Here is an 18,175-nt window from a genome sequence, read left to right as displayed (position 1 = left end):
CACTCTGGGGATTGTTGTTACTGTTTGTTTAGTGTCTTGCCTAGACTAATTCTGTAGAGTCTGTCTCCCCAGTGTACCACTGCTGATTTTTTCAGCCCAGTTGTTTTTTCTTGTTTTTATTTTTAAACCTTACTTCCTAGGGATTGCTTCTAAAGAGTCCTAGGGTTTTTTTGAGGGGTCAGGGAGGGAAGGGTTTTTTAGATACCACAGTCTAAGTACTAGTCATATTCGTTGCTCCTAGGTTGATTATTGTCTTTAGTCCTTTTAAGAAGAGAAGTCAAAGAGAAGCTTCATTGTTGTTCTTGTTTTAATTTTCTAATTTCTTAAAGATTTATTTATTTGAGGGAGGAGGAGGGGCAGGGGAGAGGGAAAAAGAGCTCCAAGCAGACTCCATGCTGAGCATGGAGCCCAACACAGGCCTTGATCCCACCACCCTGAGGTCATGACCTGAGCTGAAACCAAGAGTTGGATGCTTAACCAATTGCACCACCCAAGCACTCTGTTGTTCTTGTTTTTAAAATGAAAAATGAATTTGTGTGTGTATTTTCCTTTTTCCCTCACTAGATTAGATAAATGGTCACATACATTATATACTTTTCTTTGTATTTCTTTTTTTCCACATAGCACTATATCCTTCATAGCAGTATATAGAAATCATCTACATTCCTTTTTGTATCTACCAACTGCTGTTGTGTAGATGTATTATAGTTTACTCACATCACATCCTGAATTGATGGACCTTCAGGGACATTTTGTCTGAAGATTATAAAAAACATATCATGCATTTATATATAAAAGTTTCGGTAAACTACTCCTCTCCTTTTATTTTTTTTTTCCTTTTAGCACCATGTATGTGTTTGGTGGTTTCAATAGTCTCCTTCTCAGTGACATCCTGGTATTCACCTCAGAACAGTGTGAAGCACACCGGAGTGAAGCTGCTTGTCTAGCAGCAGGACCTGGCATCCGGTGTGTGTGGGATACAGTTTCATCTCACTGTATCTCCTGGGAGTTGGCAACTGAAGCACAAGAAGAAAAGTTAAAATCAGAATGTTTTTCCAAAAGAAGTAAGTTTTTTTTTTCTCTTCTTAAAATTTAATTTGAAATCTCATTTTGTCTGAATTAAGAATTAAGAAGGTATTTAGCATATTTTATGTGCATTTTTATGTTCATTTTATTATCCAGAATTGTTTGATAATAACTGGTACAAAGGTTTTAGGGGTGTTTGAAAATTGTTTTGTTAACATCTTTACAATGGATGGGAACATGCCATATGGCTCCTAGAAGCTATCTGTGAATGATGGAGATAAAACCTCCTTGGCATTGCATAGATTTTGTATACCAACACCTGAACCTGGCAGTTGGTCTCAGGTGATGCAATCCTGTAGGACCTTTTTGTGATGATGGAACTGTGTTATATATGCATTGCCCCAGTATAAGAGCTACTAGCCAGAGACACTTGAAATGAGACTGGTGTGACCAATGAACTGAATTGTAAACTTTAAGTTAAGAACTACATGAGGCTGGTGGCTACCATTACTGGATTATGCAGTTCTAATGTTAAGGATGAGATTAAGAAGGCCAACCCAGAAAAGTTATGTTGGAGTAGACAGGTAGAGTTGCTCTCTTTGCAAAGTATTCTTTTCTAGCTTCTCTAGTTGGGCACAGCAGTGATAGCAAGACAGAGAGCTGCTAAGGATGAACAGTGGTCCTGGCTTTTTAAAACCATCCCTTGTTTTCCAGGTTTTCTTCATCTTGCCTACTTAGTTTTGCTTTGACAGTATAGCACAGTGTAATACAGTGATGTAATACCCAAGAAATCCTTTTAAAAAAAGGATTTGCAAAATATTTGTTCACTTCAATTATTTTAAAGAGTGTTGGTTGAATTTCTTAACTGTTAGTGTTGGTGTAGCAAGTTACCTTGAAGGTTATGGTGGATAGAGTCAGCTTACACTCTACTGGAATGTTCCAAATTAAGATGAGCATAAATCCCTAAAAAGGACACCCAGGCAACTGTCCAATGAGTGCTGGAGAACTAAGAGGACCAGAACTTGGTCGGTTTAGACACTGTCTCTTCAAAGGGATAAAATCTGTGAAATTGGGGTTGTTTTTTTTTAAACCAAATTGTAAAAGTTCAAGTTAAATGTCCAAGATTATTGGAAATAATATTTAATTACCTCAGGTGGTTCAACATGAACCCCTTTGCTATGAACTCATCTCAAATGTCACATCCCTGGTTACTTTGCCTTGTGTATGGGCCCAGTCATTGAACTGATGACCAGGGCAGGTAGAGTAACCTAAGGAGAGTGCTTTGTGGGGGTCAGCCCTACCTTGTCTTGCCCATGGGTTCTACCATGTGCCATGTCCACAAGTGGATTGGTAGATAAAGCAACAGGTTGTGCAGCCTCTCTTGTTGCTGAACTTGACCTGTCTAGGGTCAATAGGAGATACAGCAGATCTGTAGTAGCCCAGAAGGTCTCAAACTTGTACTCTTACAGACATGTGTACAGGTTGTAGCTTGGCCTAGTGCCTCCTTTGGGGTTCTGTGGTGCTGTCTGCTTCCTGTGTACAGATTAGCCTTGCGTTTGTAGATGGGAGGAATGGCTTGGTCTTCTGCATTACTTTGTTTGGCTCTCAGGCAACTCTTGGTATTCATTCTATTTGCTAGTTGCTTTTTTTCTTGGGAAGAGAAGTATTCAGAGAACCACACCTACTTCTATTATATCTCACTATCATTGAATTAAATTAACCTATCTTTGTTTTTCCCTCTCTGTGTACTTTTGTCAGGGGTGAGGAGGTTTACAAAATAGTGTTTCTTCAGATTGTTTACTTATTTCTAAATGTTATTTTAACCCGAACACACCAATATATTTTCCTGCCAGTTTTTATTTCCTGACCCTTGTTACCTTTTTTTTTTTTTTTTTTTTTTTTAAATCTTAGTCTCAGATTGTGCTCAACAGCAGCTGTAAATAGCCTGTGACTTTTCTAAGGAGAAGCGGTCATAGTTGATAAGTTTTTCTTCTTTTCATAGCCCTTGACCATGACAGATGTGACCAGCACACGGATTGTTACAGCTGCACAGCCAACACCAATGACTGCCACTGGTGCAGTGACCATTGTGTCCCTGTGAACCACAGCTGCACAGAAGGCCAGGTCAGGGGTCACTGTTCAAGGGTTGCAGAGGATGAAAACACTCCAGGGGGAGCGGTTCGGTGTAAGATTGTAGTGTGTATGATATAAATACTATCCCAGAGATATTTTTAAGACCTCTAGTGTAGGTTTGGAGTTTATTATTGGAAGGGATGCTATAAACATCCTAATTTCAAAGGTCCTCCTAGCCACAAGGATTGGTATGTAGTATTTTAGAAGAAGGCAGGACTGTTATTCTGTGTACTCCCTTCTCCCTAGGTAGGCATGGCTATAGCTAGATCCTAGATGCTTGGTGTGAGGCTTGTCATGGTGACCTCACTCTAGCTGTACAAGCTTTTGGAAGCAAGTTAGAACTTGAGACTGAAGGTGAATGAGATGACTTAACAAAATCTCCTTGTCTTATATCTTGGCTCAATATAATTTATGCTCACCATTTGTGATTTTTTAAATTTAAATTTTATTTTTTAAAGATTTTGTTTATTTATTCATGAGAGACACACAGAGAGAGGCAGAGACACAGGCTGAGAGAGAAGCAGGCTCCCTGCAGGAAGCCCAATGTGGGACTCAATCCCGGGACTCCAGGACCATGCCCTGAGCCAAAGGCAGACACTCAACTGCTGAGCCACCCAGGTGTCCCACCATTTGTGATTTTTTAAATTCAGGTTATAGGGCAAAAAAAGGTACAGTGATTCAGCGTAGTTTTTGACAGTTTATTCTATAAAGCAGTTCATAAAATATAAAAGTTTCAGTCTGTTTGGGAGGCGTTTGAAAAGCAGCAGGTTGAACACCACCACTTTACAGTAAAGTAGGTTAAAGCATGGTATTTAAAAGAGCATATTGCCTCCTTGCTGGGTCAGGCATGCCCTGTGCAGAAGATTTCAGCATACTGTTTTCACTGCAGGGCCACTTCATCTGCATCTTATTTCTTTGATTGATTAATTAATTAATTTATTTGTAATTTGCTTCCTCAATTAGATTTTGTTGATTTTAGTATTCTATTTATCCTCAGTTGGAGTTCTGTCCATGTATTAAAAGAAAAGCTTTTGCCCACTGTGTTCTAGATCTCCATTTCCAGATATGAGAATTGTCCCAAGGATAACCCCATGTACTACTGTAACAAGAAGACCAGCTGCAGGAGCTGTGCCCTGGACCAGAACTGCCAGTGGGAGCCCCGGAATCAGGAGTGCATTGCCCTGCCTGGTAGGCCTTGTAGGGGCGTCTTAATATGTGTGGGTCCAGAGACTACACACACACACACACACACACACACACACACACATACACACACACCCAATACTGTGCAGCCTTGATTGAATCCAGCAGAAGGAACAAATTTATTTTATCCATTCATTCCCCATATCACTATTGTTATTTAAAAAAAATGAAAATAGAGTTCTTAAGCATTTGCTCCTCCTGTGCTTTGAAATAAAGTGAAGTATCATCTGCTGCTCTGGAGAATGGAATGACAGCTTAGCTCCATATCATCAAGCCTGCTCCATTGTCCTCATTCATCTCTGCTATAGTCACCTGGCAGTAGAATGCAACAGCCTTGGCAGCCAGTCTGCGGGACACTTTATGAAGAGTACTTCTTACAGACCACTGGGACTAGGCACCTTCTGGCATGAAGGAGGAGAGATGCTTTTATCAGTAGCACTCCCTGAGGTGATCTCCTGTCCTGAATACCTCAGTTTATGCCATCTGAGGTGTTCAAGATGAAAGAGAGTTGAGGCCTCAGGCCAGACAACCACAACAAGAGTTCTGTAATATATTTGCCCAACCAGGATTTTGAAGAAAGGGGACATCTTTGGTTCTGCATGGCAGATGAAGCATGCCCAGGGTAGCAGGGTCTGCTAGTCTCCATTTGAATATCCTTTGAAAGTACTTGATTCAGCTTGCATGAGTGTGAGCTTCTCATTCTTTATCTCATTGCATCAAACTTCAGTGCACTGCAGAGTACCTGGGAGTCTTGTCAGAAGTCAGATTCTGGTACTCATTGGGGGTGGGGCCCTAGAATCTACCTTTTAATGAATAGTGATACTGATGCCACACTTGGCAGAGCAGATCTTGATGTGCTCTTAAATGATCCCTTTCCTATGGCACTTTCCACTTACTTCATTGACTGGTAATGGGCATTGTTGGTGGTGTCTCCAGGGTACTTGGTTCTGGCAGAGTTGTCCTGCTCATTCCCTGTCTTCCAGGAAACATACATAGCTTCTGTGCATTTCAGGGCACAGAGCTGAACTGGGTGGATTCAGGGCAATCACAGGAGCATGTTACAGTCTTGCCTTGTGTGCTGCACCTGTATCACTTTGGGGTTGTTTTGTTTTAGGGTTTTTTTTTTTTTTCCTAAAAAGTATCTTTCCACCTCACTTTTGGGATATTTTGTACCCTTGATTTTACCTTCCACTTGATGTGAAAACAATGCATCTTTGGAAGACTGTAGTCTTGTTTACTCACCAACTCATTTCCACCCTCTGGTTTTCTTCCCCACCCTTTCAATATGCATATTCATTTTTCTGTTCTTTACTTAGGATTTTAGTCTTATTTCTAATTGTCCTTCAAAGGGGGGTTTAGAAATCTAGCATTGGCACCTAAGATTTCTTCCTCCAAGACATAAAGAGTTGACCTTAGAATATGCCTCTTGAGATCCAGGAAATAGGACTGGTGAAGTCTAACATTCTTATATTCTTCATTGGTCTTCAGTAATGTGTGGGATACCCTCACCACATCCTAGAGAAGTACTATGGAATTCAAATTGCAAAAACCTTTCAGGTGATTTGAACTGGTAACGTAGTAGTTTTGTATGATTTCTAAAACTCTTTTTTTTCTCCCTCCTTTACAAAAGAAAATATCTGTGGCATTGGCTGGCATTTGGTTGGAAACTCGTGTTTGAAAATTACTACTGCCAAGGAGAATTATGACAATGCTAAATTGTCCTGTAGAAACCACAATGCCTTTTTGGCTTCTCTTACAACCCAGAAGAAGGTAGAATTTGTCCTTAAGCAGCTGAGAATAATGCAGTCATCACAGAGCATGGTGAGTTAACCTAGATCTTAAGCTTCTAGTACCCACCCTTGTACTGAGAGCTCCAGTGCAGCTTCCCTGTGGTATGCCTGGCAAGCAGAGTCATAGTATGAGCATAGTAGACCGGGGTTCAGCACCATCAGAATCTCTTCCTTTAATGCTTTCTTTCTTACCTTAAAATTGTTAACATTTTATTAGTCATATCTATTAGATTAGAGTATAAATGAATAATTACATGTGTATTAAATAGTAACATGTGTGTCACGTATCCTTGTGACATCAGTTGATGCTTTCGTATCTGTTTGTTCCCTGTGTTCTGCTTGGGGAGAAGGAGAAGGGATGTCACTACTGATGAACTAGGTTGAATGAAGCCACTTGAGTCTGTCACATTTCAGATATTGTTACAGTATGTAATAATTAATAGTGATCACCTTAAGGACTAGATGTTCATTAAGTCTTTTTTAGGTCTGGCCAGCTCCAGAGGAGAGGTCACCTTCTTATCAAGAGTTTCTGAGCACAGAAAGGCCCCAAATTCTCTTCCTGTCTTCCCTGTGCTTTCAAGTGGCTTGTTGTTAATATTCCACAACCACATTTTGCCCTTTTTTGGGTCCAAAACCCTAGAACTGTGGTCCTACTCTCAGTTAAGTAGGTATTTACAAGACAAAATCTTTTTCAACAGTATTGGCTTTCGTACAGAGCTCTTCGGGGGAAATGTTTTTCATCAGGCAGGAAGGAGGAATGAGCAGCATTTCATTGGGTGCAGCCTTCTTCAGGGAAGGACACAGAAAGTGTGGTCTGAGTCCTGGCTGTATTGGCCTCGGTATACCACCTGTTGTGATACTAGTGGCAAGAGCCCTATAGTATTTTATTTTTCTCCAATTGGTCTTTTCTCCAGTGTAACTTTGGTATGGTATAGACAGCTACACATTGGTAATATGCTATAAATGTAACCTCGGGACATTATGGCCCCCATTTGATGTTTTATGATATTTTGAAAGCTTTTTCACATTTTATAATTTCTGTTAGAGGTTTGTTGTTTCTCTTTTCTCACCCCCAAATATGGGCCTCTTCTAATGTTTTGTCCTTGGCTGTTGGTTGGTCTTACCTATAGTCACTCTCTCAGAAAATTGAGGACTTACGGCCTTTCACATTACCAATGACCCCCCAATTCAGTGTTTTTGAAAGAACACCTGATTAGAAGGGTCCTGCTCTCCCAGCTGGCCACAGATATATAGATATATCTCCTGGTCCCTCTTCCCTCTTCTTTTAGTTTTCTAGCTCCAGCAGGTTCTGCCTACTCAGGTCTGTTGGGAGCACATTTGAACAACAGGAATTCACAGTCTTGTGAGACTTACAGACGAAAGACAACTATAACATATGTGCTTCCATAGCTGCAAGTCTAGACCTAGAGCCCAGGCTTGCACGGAAGAACAAGCATGAGCACTGGACCCGGCCTGTAGGGTAAAGGCTAGCTGGTAGACAGCCAGAGAAGTAACCCCTGAAGATGAGAGAGGGAGTGGGAAGGTGGAGAGGGAAGCACTGTCTTTGCCTTGTTACCCCCACATGCAAGATGCAGAAATTGAGGGATGAGCTGCTGGTATGTTTGCATGGCTGGTGTAGGCTGGGGGAAGGGGGTTCTTATTTCCGAGCCTCACAAGAGATCAAGGCCAGATCCTGAGAGGCCTTGTGTGTAATGCTAATTGCTATGAATTTTGTCATGAAAGCCAGTGGAAGATATTGAAGGACTTTAAAAGGTATTAAGTTTGGGGTACCTGGCTGGCTCAATCAGTAGAGCATGCGACTCTTAATTTCAGGGTTGTGAGTGTAAGCCCCACATTGGACATTGAGCCTACCTAAAATTTTTTTTTTTAATTTAAGAGATACTAGTTTTGATTATCTTTCTTTCCTTAAAGAATACATATTTCAAAGGAAATTTAGAAGTTACTAGCATTAAAATCAGAAAATAAATATCACTTGAGGCACCTGGGTGGCTCAGTCGGTTAAGCATCTGACTGACTCTTGATCTCAGCTCAAGTGTTGTTCTTAGGGTTGTGAGTTCAAGCCCCATGTTGAGCATGGAGCCTACTTATTACAACTAAAAATAACTTCTGGGTGTGTTTATCCCTTTTAGGTCTTTAATTGGCAAATGTATTTTTTCCTCTCAAAAATAGAAATACATTTTACATTTTGTTTTATAACTGTCAATACTAGGAATATCTTCCATTTCTGGACTAAACTTTGTACTTTGATTTATAAATTTTTAAAATTGTAATGAGAAGGAAATTTTAGTAGAACAGAAAACACAGACTCCCCAAAGGTTTGCTCCCCTATTATTCCCTAGAAAATTCAATGCCAGCCAGCACACCCCAGCTGAAAGCGGGAATCTTCAATCATCTGAACTGGCCAAAGCCCCAACATAGGCTTAAATAATGATCCTAGGATAGGCATATAACCAGTATTTCATAAATATTGGTAAGATGACTTCGTGTATGAGTTATTATTTAAACCAATGTTAGGGGATGGCCATCTCTTTATAACATCTGTCATTACAGTATAGTACTTTAGGGACTTAATTACTGCTTTGCCACTAATCTCTGAAGGTTTTATCTTCTCTGAGTTATATTTCTGTCCTTTGTAAAATGGCCATATTGAAATGCCAGGCATGATATGTAACATTAGAAATGATAGTCTGTCCTAATCTGCCATGGCTGAATTGGGATGGGGAGACTTTCCTTTATCTGTAACTTAGTGGTTTTTATCTGTAAGGCACTTTTGCTCAAGATGTTGCTTGTATTCAAAGCTGTGTCTCTTTTGCCTATAGTCCAAGCTCACCTTAACCCCATGGGTTGGCCTTCGGAAGATCAATGTGTCGTACTGGTGCTGGGAAGATATGTCCCCATTCACAAATAGTTTGCTACAGTGGATGCCATCTGAGCCCAGTGATGCTGGATTCTGTGGAATCTTGTCAGAACCCAGTACTCGGGGCTTGAAGGCTGCAACCTGCATCAACCCACTCAATGGTAGTGTCTGTGAAAGGCCTGGTAAGTATATGGGTGAATAGTGTGTCATTGGAGGTTCACTGAAAGAGAAACTGTCAGAGGCATAGTGAAATGTTGAAAGGTGTGAGATAACAGATGAGGTATTGATTTCAAGCATATGAAGCAGAGTATAGTATGAGCCATACTATACTGCCCTGAATAGTATGAGCCATAAGCATAACACTACTCAGAGAACCTAACATTCTAATTAACAGTGAGATTGATTGGTATGTTGACCATAAAACATACTGAGAATTACTCTGAAAGGCCAATGTCCTGAGGTTGGCAGAGAAACACTGGAAGAAAGAACAGAAAATGCAGAGAAAAGATAAAAATGCATGCAGGTCACTGCAGGGACAGTACAAAGAAAAGTGTCAGTAGGTAGAAAAGTGAGAGCGGTTACATGATAGCAGAAGCTAACCTGACCCACGCTAGAGCTATAGGACAGTGCTGAGGACTACACAACAAATAGCTCCTCAGGTTCATGTCTCTCCACTGGGCTACATTCAGGCTTGCCGTGGGCAGCACGGGGGCAGCACCTGCAGCACAGAGACAAGCATCTTACTCCTGCAGAGGGACTCACACACAGTAGGTGGAGTTCTGTGGGTGCTTTTTGGGACACTGCACTCCGATGACACCGTGTCTCATTGTAGGAAGGTATTGTAAGTTGTCTGAAGAGTACAGAGGTGTAGACAAAAATCCATAGCCCTGTAAGCGTCCTACTAAAATATAGTTTCTAAACTTCCTGTAGGGAAGTTTTTCAGCCATTTGGAGTCCTAAATGCTTTGGTGCTGCATTTAGTGAATGTGGTGGTCCGTCTCCCCCCCCCCCCCCCCCCCCGAAAAGATACAAGTTTCATGTTCAGGTGGATTTTAAAACCCCTGAAGTTCATCCTGAGTCCCATATATTGTAATGAGTTTTAGAACTGCTACTCTTGGGAGGCCTGGATGGCTCAGCGGTTGAGCATCTGCCTTCGGCTCAGGGCATGATCCTGGGTCTGGGGATCAAGTCCCGAATTGGGGTCCCTACAGGGAACCTGCTTCTCCCTCTGCCTATGTCTCTGTCTCTCTCTGTCTCTCTCTCTCTCTGTCTCTCTCTCTCTGTCTCATGAATAAATACATAAAATCTTTAAAAAAAAACTACTCTTATGGAAAGATTAGCTTATTTCCTCATATCTGTCCTTAATGCTCTTTGAAAAGAGTTTTTTCCCAAGTGTCTGAATATACTTGACTAACCAGTACATGGTGACTCTGTGTTTTCTGTTTTCTCCTACATTTAATGTAGCCCACTGGTTTGATTTCATGGCACACTAATGGATCATAACCTATCCTGAAAGCCCTTGATCTTAGCCAACATGGTGAGAGCTCTAAGTGTCTGTCTCTTTTGGGTTTCTTTTCAGCGAACCACAGCGCCAAGCAGTGCCGGACGCCGTGTGCCCTGCGGACAGCGTGTGGCGAGTGCACCAGTGGCAGCTCTGAGTGCATGTGGTGCAGCAACATGAAGCAGTGTGTGGACTCCAATGCCTATGTGGCCTCCTTCCCTTTTGGCCAGTGTATGGAGTGGTACACCATGAGCAGCTGCCCCCGTAAGTGAAGAGGGTGCAGCTCCCGCTGTGGGGCAGTGCTGTCAGCCTCTGAACATTCTAAGGACAAGATCAGAGACTGCCCGAGGAGAACCTTCATGCAAGATCAAGCCCTGTAGGGGCACTGGGTGGCTCAGTCAGTTAAGCATCTGACTCTTGATTCTGACTCATTTTGTGAACTCAGGGTCAGGAGATTGAGCCCTGCCTTGGGCTCTGTGTTCAGGGGGCATCTGCTGGAAATTCTTTCCCTTTGCCCCTCCTCACCTCCCCCCTCAAATAAGTAAAAACTTTTTAAAAAAGCAAGTACTGTAGGACAGAGTACAGAAATAGCTTGCCCAGCTTTAGGATCATATTGCTCAACCCATGTAATGTCTACACATCTTCCTTTCCTGATTCATGAAATAAGTGCTTTCTGCTAAGCCCCCTTCATCGTCCACATCCTGGGATTAATAGAGGAAGGGAGAAACCGCTTTTCTATGTTGGGCAAGATTTGGGGCTCTTTAAATTTTGGGGGGGGGCTCTTTAAATTTATTGTGTCATTTAAGCAGTCACCTCAGAATAGGAATTTTGACTGACAGAATAGTCTTTAAATAGAAGGTAATTTAGGAGTGCCTGCCTGGTTCAGTCAGAAGAGCATACGTCTCTTGATCTTGAGGTGGTAAGTTCAAGCCCCATGTTGGGCATAGAGATTAGTTAAATGAATACATTTTTTAAAAACTTTTTTAAAAAGGTAATTTAATACAATGAATTCAAAGCTACCTGTGGTAGTGAATGGTAACTTGTATTCTTTTACAGCTGAAAATTGTTCGGGCTACTGTACCTGCAGCCATTGCTTGGAGCAGCCAGGCTGCGGCTGGTGCACCGATCCCAGCAATACTGGCAAAGGGAAATGCATAGAGGGCTCTTATAAAGGACCAGTGAAGATGCCTTCTCAGGCCCCTGCAGGAAATTCCTACCCACAGCCCCTTCTCAATTCCAGCATGTGCCTGGAGGACAGCAGATACAACTGGTCTTTCATTCATTGTCCAGGTAAGATGTCTTGTGTATCCAAAAATCAAACCAGACTGTAGTGCACCCTACAGGCAGTCCACTGGTAAGATTGCAGAAACAGAGAGAAATATCACCCTTTTAAATATCCAGGCACATACAATCCATTATATAAATGTTCTTAAGATGAATAACTTGTCCTCATATGAGAGGGTTTGACAGCACCATTTGCTGTACCTTCTTTCATAGTTCATTATGAATTTACCTGGTATTTGGGATGGCCACCTGTGTTAGTTGATTGCCTTTATCCAAAACAATAAAATTTCTTGTATCTTTATGGCAAGCAGATGATTGTTAGTTTGGCACAAATGCACCTAAGACTGAATTCCCAAAGTGACAGGGATATAGGGTACTGTCTTCATTGGTGTTTACATTTCAAAGTGATGGCTCCCAAGCCCTTAAGAAAAACATTCCTGGATTGTTGTGCTGACTAGAGGCTTATTTAGTTTTTTAAAAAAGATTTGCATACATATACATGTCAAAGGAATAGAGAAAGGATTTTTTCCCCCAGAGAAAGGATTTGTAAATACAGGTTCTTGAAAAATTGTAAGAAAAAGGAGAGGGAAGAAGGTCCCTATCCCTTTTGGCAAGAGGAAAAATTAAGCCTATCTGCCTCCTCTGTGTCCTTTCTTCCCTCCCACTCTCCCTCTGTTCTCTTCCCCACTCTTCTTTCCAGTAGTTGGTACCAGAAGGAATAGACCATGAGTTAGCCTACAGCCTGAGTCTACACCTGCTGGGGAGGCTGCCCTGAGAAATTGGCCTTTGATTCAGACTTGCAGTAAATACTCAGGAATGTGCTGATGGGCCTCCAGAACAGTTGGGGGAGGTTAGGCAGGTGCTAAGACCCCCAGGAGGTTAGTGAGTAGGAACTTCCCCAAGAGTCTGTCTGAGGTGCCACTGGCAACAGGGCTCTTTGTGAGGACTTCTGTAAGGGAAAGACCACTGTGAGCAATGGTAAAAGGCAAGAGACAGGCTGGAGGAACATTTCTGCTGTGCGTGTAATAAGTGATTATCATTCAGAGTATGTAAACCTCTGCCCTCCAGAAAAAAAGCCCTGTCAGCTCAACAGAAGAAGTGGGCAGGAGCACCTGGGTGGTTCAGTGATTGAACTTTGGCTCAGGTGGTGATCCCAGGTCCTGGGATTGAGTCCCACATCAGGCTCCCCACAGGGAGCCTGCTTCTCCCTCTGCATGTGTCTCTGCCTCTCTTTCTCTGTGTCTCTCATGAATAAATAAAGTCTTTAAAAAAAAAAAAAAGTGGGCAAAGGATGTTAAGAAGTCTTTCTCAGAAAAGGAAACAAAGCAGGGAAATGTAAAATAAGATAAGAAACCAGTCTTTTGTCTACCAAACAAATTTTCTGTGTTCCCTTTTTTTCTAAGATGTCAAAGGATCTATAATTCTGTTTCTTATCTACTAGTTTGATTCATGAAATATTTAAGTCGGTGCATTTTTATTAATATTGAGAATATAGGAGGTGAAATGGCAGCCCAGGGATCCCTGGGTGGCGCAGCGGTTTGGCGCCTGCCTTTGGCCCGGGGCGCGATCCTGGAGACCCGGGATCAAATCCCACGTCGGGCTCCCGGTGCATGGAGCCTGCTTCTCCCTCTGCCTATGTCTCTGCCTCTCTCTCTCTCAAACTGTGTGACTATCATAAAGAAAAAAGAAAAAAAGAAATGGCAGCCCACAGAATGGGAGAAAATACTTGCAAATTTGGAAGAGTCTAATGTCTAGAATACTTACAAAGAACTCTTAAAACTCAGCAGCAAAAAGACAACCCAATTAAGAAATGGGTAAAGGATTGAAATAGACATTTCTCCAGAGAAGATACACAAATGGCCAAAAGCACAGGAAAAGATGTTCAACAACATTGGAGAAATTGGAACCCTCACATATTGCTGGAAGGAATGTAAAATGGTGCGGCCACTCTGCAAAACAGTTTGGCAGTTTCTCAGAAAGTTAAACATAGAGTTATCATATGGCCCAGTATATATCCAAGAGAATTGAAAACACACGTCCACACAAAACTTGCAGTGAATGCTCATAGCAACGTTATTCATAATACAAGTGGAAATAACCAGTGTCTGTCACCTGGTGAATGGATAAACAAAATGTGATATCTTCATATGATGGAATACTGCTAGATGATAATGGGCGGGGGGGAGTACTGTAGTCTCTGACACAGATGAGCCTCAGAAGCAGTCAGATGCAGACTGCATATTATATGATGTCATTTATATGAAATATCCAAAAAAGAGCAAATATATGAAGACAAAAAAATAGCTTAGTGATCACCTAGGGCTGGGGGTGGGAATGAGGAATAAGGCACGAGGTTTTCCAAAATAACAGTACCATTTTCAACATCACTGGCCAGTCTGAAAAGGTTGCAACTTCTCCACACATTAATACTTGTGTCCTTTTTTTTGATATCAGATACAGTGTGTGAGAAATTATATCTCTGGTTTTGATTTGCATTTCTCTAGACTGATGAAGTCGAGCATCTTACAGGCCATCTGTGTCTTCTTTGGAGAAATGTCTATTCGAATTCTTTGCCCATTTTAATTTTTTTTTGTTTTTTATTGACCTGTAGAATTCTTTATGAAGTCTAGGTACATGTTCCTTATTGATCATGTGATTTGCAAATACTTTCTCCCATTCTGTGGGTTTTTTATTTTTATTTTTTTTATTTTTTGGTGATATTTTTTGATATATAAAAGTTCTAAATTTGTGAAATCCAAGGTATCAGTGTTTTTTTATACCATGGGCTTTTGGTATGGTAGCTAAGAAATCTGTGCCTAGCTAACCAAGGATCACAAAGATTTACTCCTATGTTTTCTTTTTAAAGTTTCATAGATTTTTCTCTTATATTTAGGTCATCCATAATCCCATTTTGGGTTTATTTTTGTATACAGTGTGAGACTGAACAGATGCAGAGCTGGTCAGGAGGCACTTCTTGCTGTCTACCCCTTTCTGGAGGCCTGCTCTGTCTTCCAGCCTCAGCTGGATTGCTCAGGTGTCAGTTGGTAAAGTCCATCTCATTGCTTTGACTGTTCCCTCCTTCTACATTAGGAGACAGATGTCTCAACTCCTCTTTCTCTGTCAGATTGACACTGTTTTACAATTTCTAGAAATTGCTCAGTAATTCAGAAGTATGTCTCAGTGCATCTGATAGGACCGTTTCCTCTTACCCCATATTCTAGTTGATTTATCCTTGTTTTTACATTTTTCTGGTTAATTTCAGTGGGATTTTGAAGAGGAAGAGAAAAAGAGAAGCATTTTTCTAGTCTTTTTATCTTGAACCAGAATACAAATTTTATTGGTAAATGGTTTTAGGTATGCTTTTTGTGTGTGTGTTGTGCCTTTTGATACATATACAGTTGTTCATCTTCACAGGAACAACTTGCATTTCCCACACCTCTTAAGTATTTTTGGTGCAATAATAACTGCTATAGTCATTTTGAAGTCTCTCACTTGCAGTCTATATAGAACAACTCAAATACCTGCAGGAATGGGGTAGAAAACAGGTGGGTGAACAATAGGTGGAAGGCTATTGGAAAGTTGCCACGATGGCAGAAAGCTGTATCACATTTATCAACCAACAGAGATCTGCAAAAGTTGCTAAAAAAAAAGTAAACCTTACATGTTCACATCACAAAAAAGAAATAGTTATGTGACATGATGCAAGCATTTGCTAACACTGTGGGTAGTAATCGTTTTGCAATATTTAAGTGTATCAAATCAATGCATTACATTCTTTATGCAATATTATGTGTCAGTAGTATCTCAGTGAAGCAGGGGGAGAAAGACAGATTTGCAAATTCCAGTCTTCTGCCTACAGTGGTGTAGATTGTGTATTCTGTGAGTGGCCCCACTAGAGTCTGCAGTGCACAGCCTGAACAGCTGTCCTAAGCAGTCCTGAGAAGTTCAAGTTTCATATGCCTTTCTAGGTGTAAAGTCCTGTGTGCATCAAGAATCTTAACTAATTCCGCTTGTGAAAATGTTTTTATATATAAAAATGGTTATTTTTCTAAAAAATATTGAAAGCAAACTAAATATCAGAATATATGGGAATGGTTAAAAGCTGTTATGTGATTCATAGAACTCATTCTGTCTTTTAAGGTTTTATGATAGATGAAATAATGTGGTAAAGTCATTGTGCTGTAAGTAAAAAAAAATCAATGTTGAGTATTAATATGAGCACAACTGTGTAAAACCATATAGAAAAAATAAATCCCTGGAACTGAAAATTCCAGATGTGCACAGTGTTCTCTGCATGATGCAGTTGAATATGATTTTCCCCACTTATGTTTTCCAAATTTACTATCATGAACATGCATTATTTTTCTGAACAACAACAAATTATTTTTTTAATGGCTGTAGACTTTCACCTTGCTGTGGTATATTTCTGATTTTCCTGGACTAGCCCTGTATGGATGTTTTGATCTTATTTCTCAAACTACTCTTTAGTGGGCCACTTTTAATGATTTTTGAGGTATTTAGAGGTCATAAGGAACTTAGATAGTTGCAAGTAAATCTTGTGGAACATACTCCACCCTGTTCTACCACGGGAAAGGCCTCTTAAAATTCTTTTTCTTTCAGCTTGCCAGTGCAATGGCCACAGCAAATGCATTAATCAGAGTATCTGTGAGAAGTGTGAGAACCTGACCACAGGCAAGCACTGCGAGACCTGCATATCTGGCTTCTATGGTGATCCCACCAATGGGGGAAGATGTCAGCGTAAGTCAGATCCCTCAGGGCTACTGATTGCAAACCAGGTGGAACACAGTCCTCAGTTTGACTTGAGTATGTAGGAGGAAAAAGGCACTTGGTTTTGGATACTGCATTTGTTATCATACTTGTTATGAGCTCAATTGAGCCTGGGAGAGAGTGAGCAGAGCTGCCAAGTAGCAGAGTAGCCAGTTAAAGCAACAAGCCAAAAATGGAAGAGTTAAGCCTTTAATCACTTACTGTGGTAATAAAGCAAGAGGCTTAACCTAAACCCTAGAAAGCTCCGAGTGCCCTCGTTCCTTTCCCTCCTGGACAGGGTGCTGGCTGAGCACCAGGTGGATCCGCACAGAGGTGGGAAGAGCCCTGAACAAAAGGCTCTAGCAAAAGCCTGTCATGGACCCTGGAGAGGAGAGGGGAGGCGAGAACGAGGGGAAATGTATTGGGGACAGAGAGTGGGGACAGTGTCTTCAGGGTTCCCCCCTCCTTCCCCAGGAGGCTTGGCAGAGGCTCCCAAAGGTCTGCCCAAGGCCTCAGATAAAGAGACTCAGGAATGAAGACTCCTGGTAGGAATGCAAGCCTGAGAGAGAACTCTGCTGGGTGGTGGGGTGCCTGAGACCCTGATTGCAGCTCCTCTCAAAGACTGCCCCCAGGCAGGTGTGGGAGGCCAGCCAGCTAAGCCTGGGTAATGGCCTGTGGTCAGGTCTGAAAAATCACACATAGGGTTTTAACCAGGAGCTGGACTCCTCAGTACTTCTAGGATATTTAAAGATTTAAATCATCCCCTATTTCCCCATACACATCAAATGGATTCCTGCAAGTAAGGACTTTTTAGTGTTAGAACGTAAATTAATACATTTTTTATTAAATGACCAGTGAGACTGACAAACTGCCTTTTGGCTTGTTCTTATTTCCAGTGGGAAGACCCTTCGGGTTCTGAGCAGGAAAATAAATAAGAAAGGAAAATCTCTACCTCCTCCCCAAATCCCACCTCCAAACTCCTTAGCATGGCCCTTGAGAATCTGATCCCAGAGAAGTCAAGAGAGAGCTGGCATTTTAGCAGTATATCCCTTAACCTCTCTGGGATTCAGTTTCCTCATCCGTAAAATGGGGATAAAAGGTTGGTGGTTGAAATGGAAGTGGTCAGAGCAGTGCATGACACATAGTAAGCCCTCAGGAAATGTAGGCAGTCGTAAGTACTCTTTTACTCCTATTTCCCACCACTCTTAAAGAACATTTCCTGCTCCAATTAAAAGGTTTTTTAATAAAAACATTTTCCTAGTCCTTGTGACTGGAATTCATGAGTTTGACAGTAGTCACAGTACTTGGCATTACTGGGTGGGGACTGTGCATAAGACCCCCTGCCCAAAGACTTACTGCAACATGTGGCCACACAGGGAACCTGGATGTGGTTTATTTTTTCCCCTGGATTTATTTTTAAAGTACAATGCCGTTAATTTATTTACAGAAAAATAAAGTGTAAGGTGAAAAGGTATTGAGCAAAAGACACGTTTTACCTGGCAAATAAAATGTGTCCTGGTTCACACTTATGTGTTGGATAAAGAAGGTGATGAGTTGATGGCTAGAGGAGGAGGTGACAGGAGTTTTCTGCAGA

At 41.4% G+C, this 18,175-nt stretch overlaps 1 protein-coding gene across 4 annotated transcripts in view; it reads left to right on the top strand.

Annotated features, from left to right (window-relative positions):
- Positions 1-18,175, top strand: part of ATRN (attractin) — a 161,557-nt gene that overhangs the window by 80,509 nt on the left and 62,873 nt on the right. For all 4 annotated transcript variants that reach the window (XR_007405710.1, XM_025469459.3, XM_049100733.1 and 1 more), the window contains 8 exons: positions 844-1,064; positions 3,029-3,150; positions 4,209-4,347; positions 5,993-6,183; positions 8,993-9,212; positions 10,609-10,794; positions 11,587-11,820; positions 16,435-16,572. Coding sequence is in view for 3 of the 4 variants with exons in the window: in XM_025469459.3 (XP_025325244.1) it covers positions 844-1,064; positions 3,029-3,150; positions 4,209-4,347; positions 5,993-6,183; positions 8,993-9,212; positions 10,609-10,794; positions 11,587-11,820; positions 16,435-16,572 (1,451 nt within the window). In the remaining variant the exon portion in view is untranslated. The remainder of the gene's footprint in view (positions 1-843; positions 1,065-3,028; positions 3,151-4,208; positions 4,348-5,992; positions 6,184-8,992; positions 9,213-10,608; positions 10,795-11,586; positions 11,821-16,434; positions 16,573-18,175) is intronic.

Source organism: Canis lupus, chromosome 24 (genome assembly GCF_003254725.2).
Source record: "Canis lupus dingo isolate Sandy chromosome 24, ASM325472v2, whole genome shotgun sequence".
Lineage (NCBI taxonomy): Eukaryota > Metazoa > Chordata > Mammalia > Carnivora > Canidae > Canis > Canis lupus.
The sequence above is the reverse complement of the archived record's forward strand: the minus strand, read 5'-3'. Positions and strand labels throughout refer to the sequence as shown.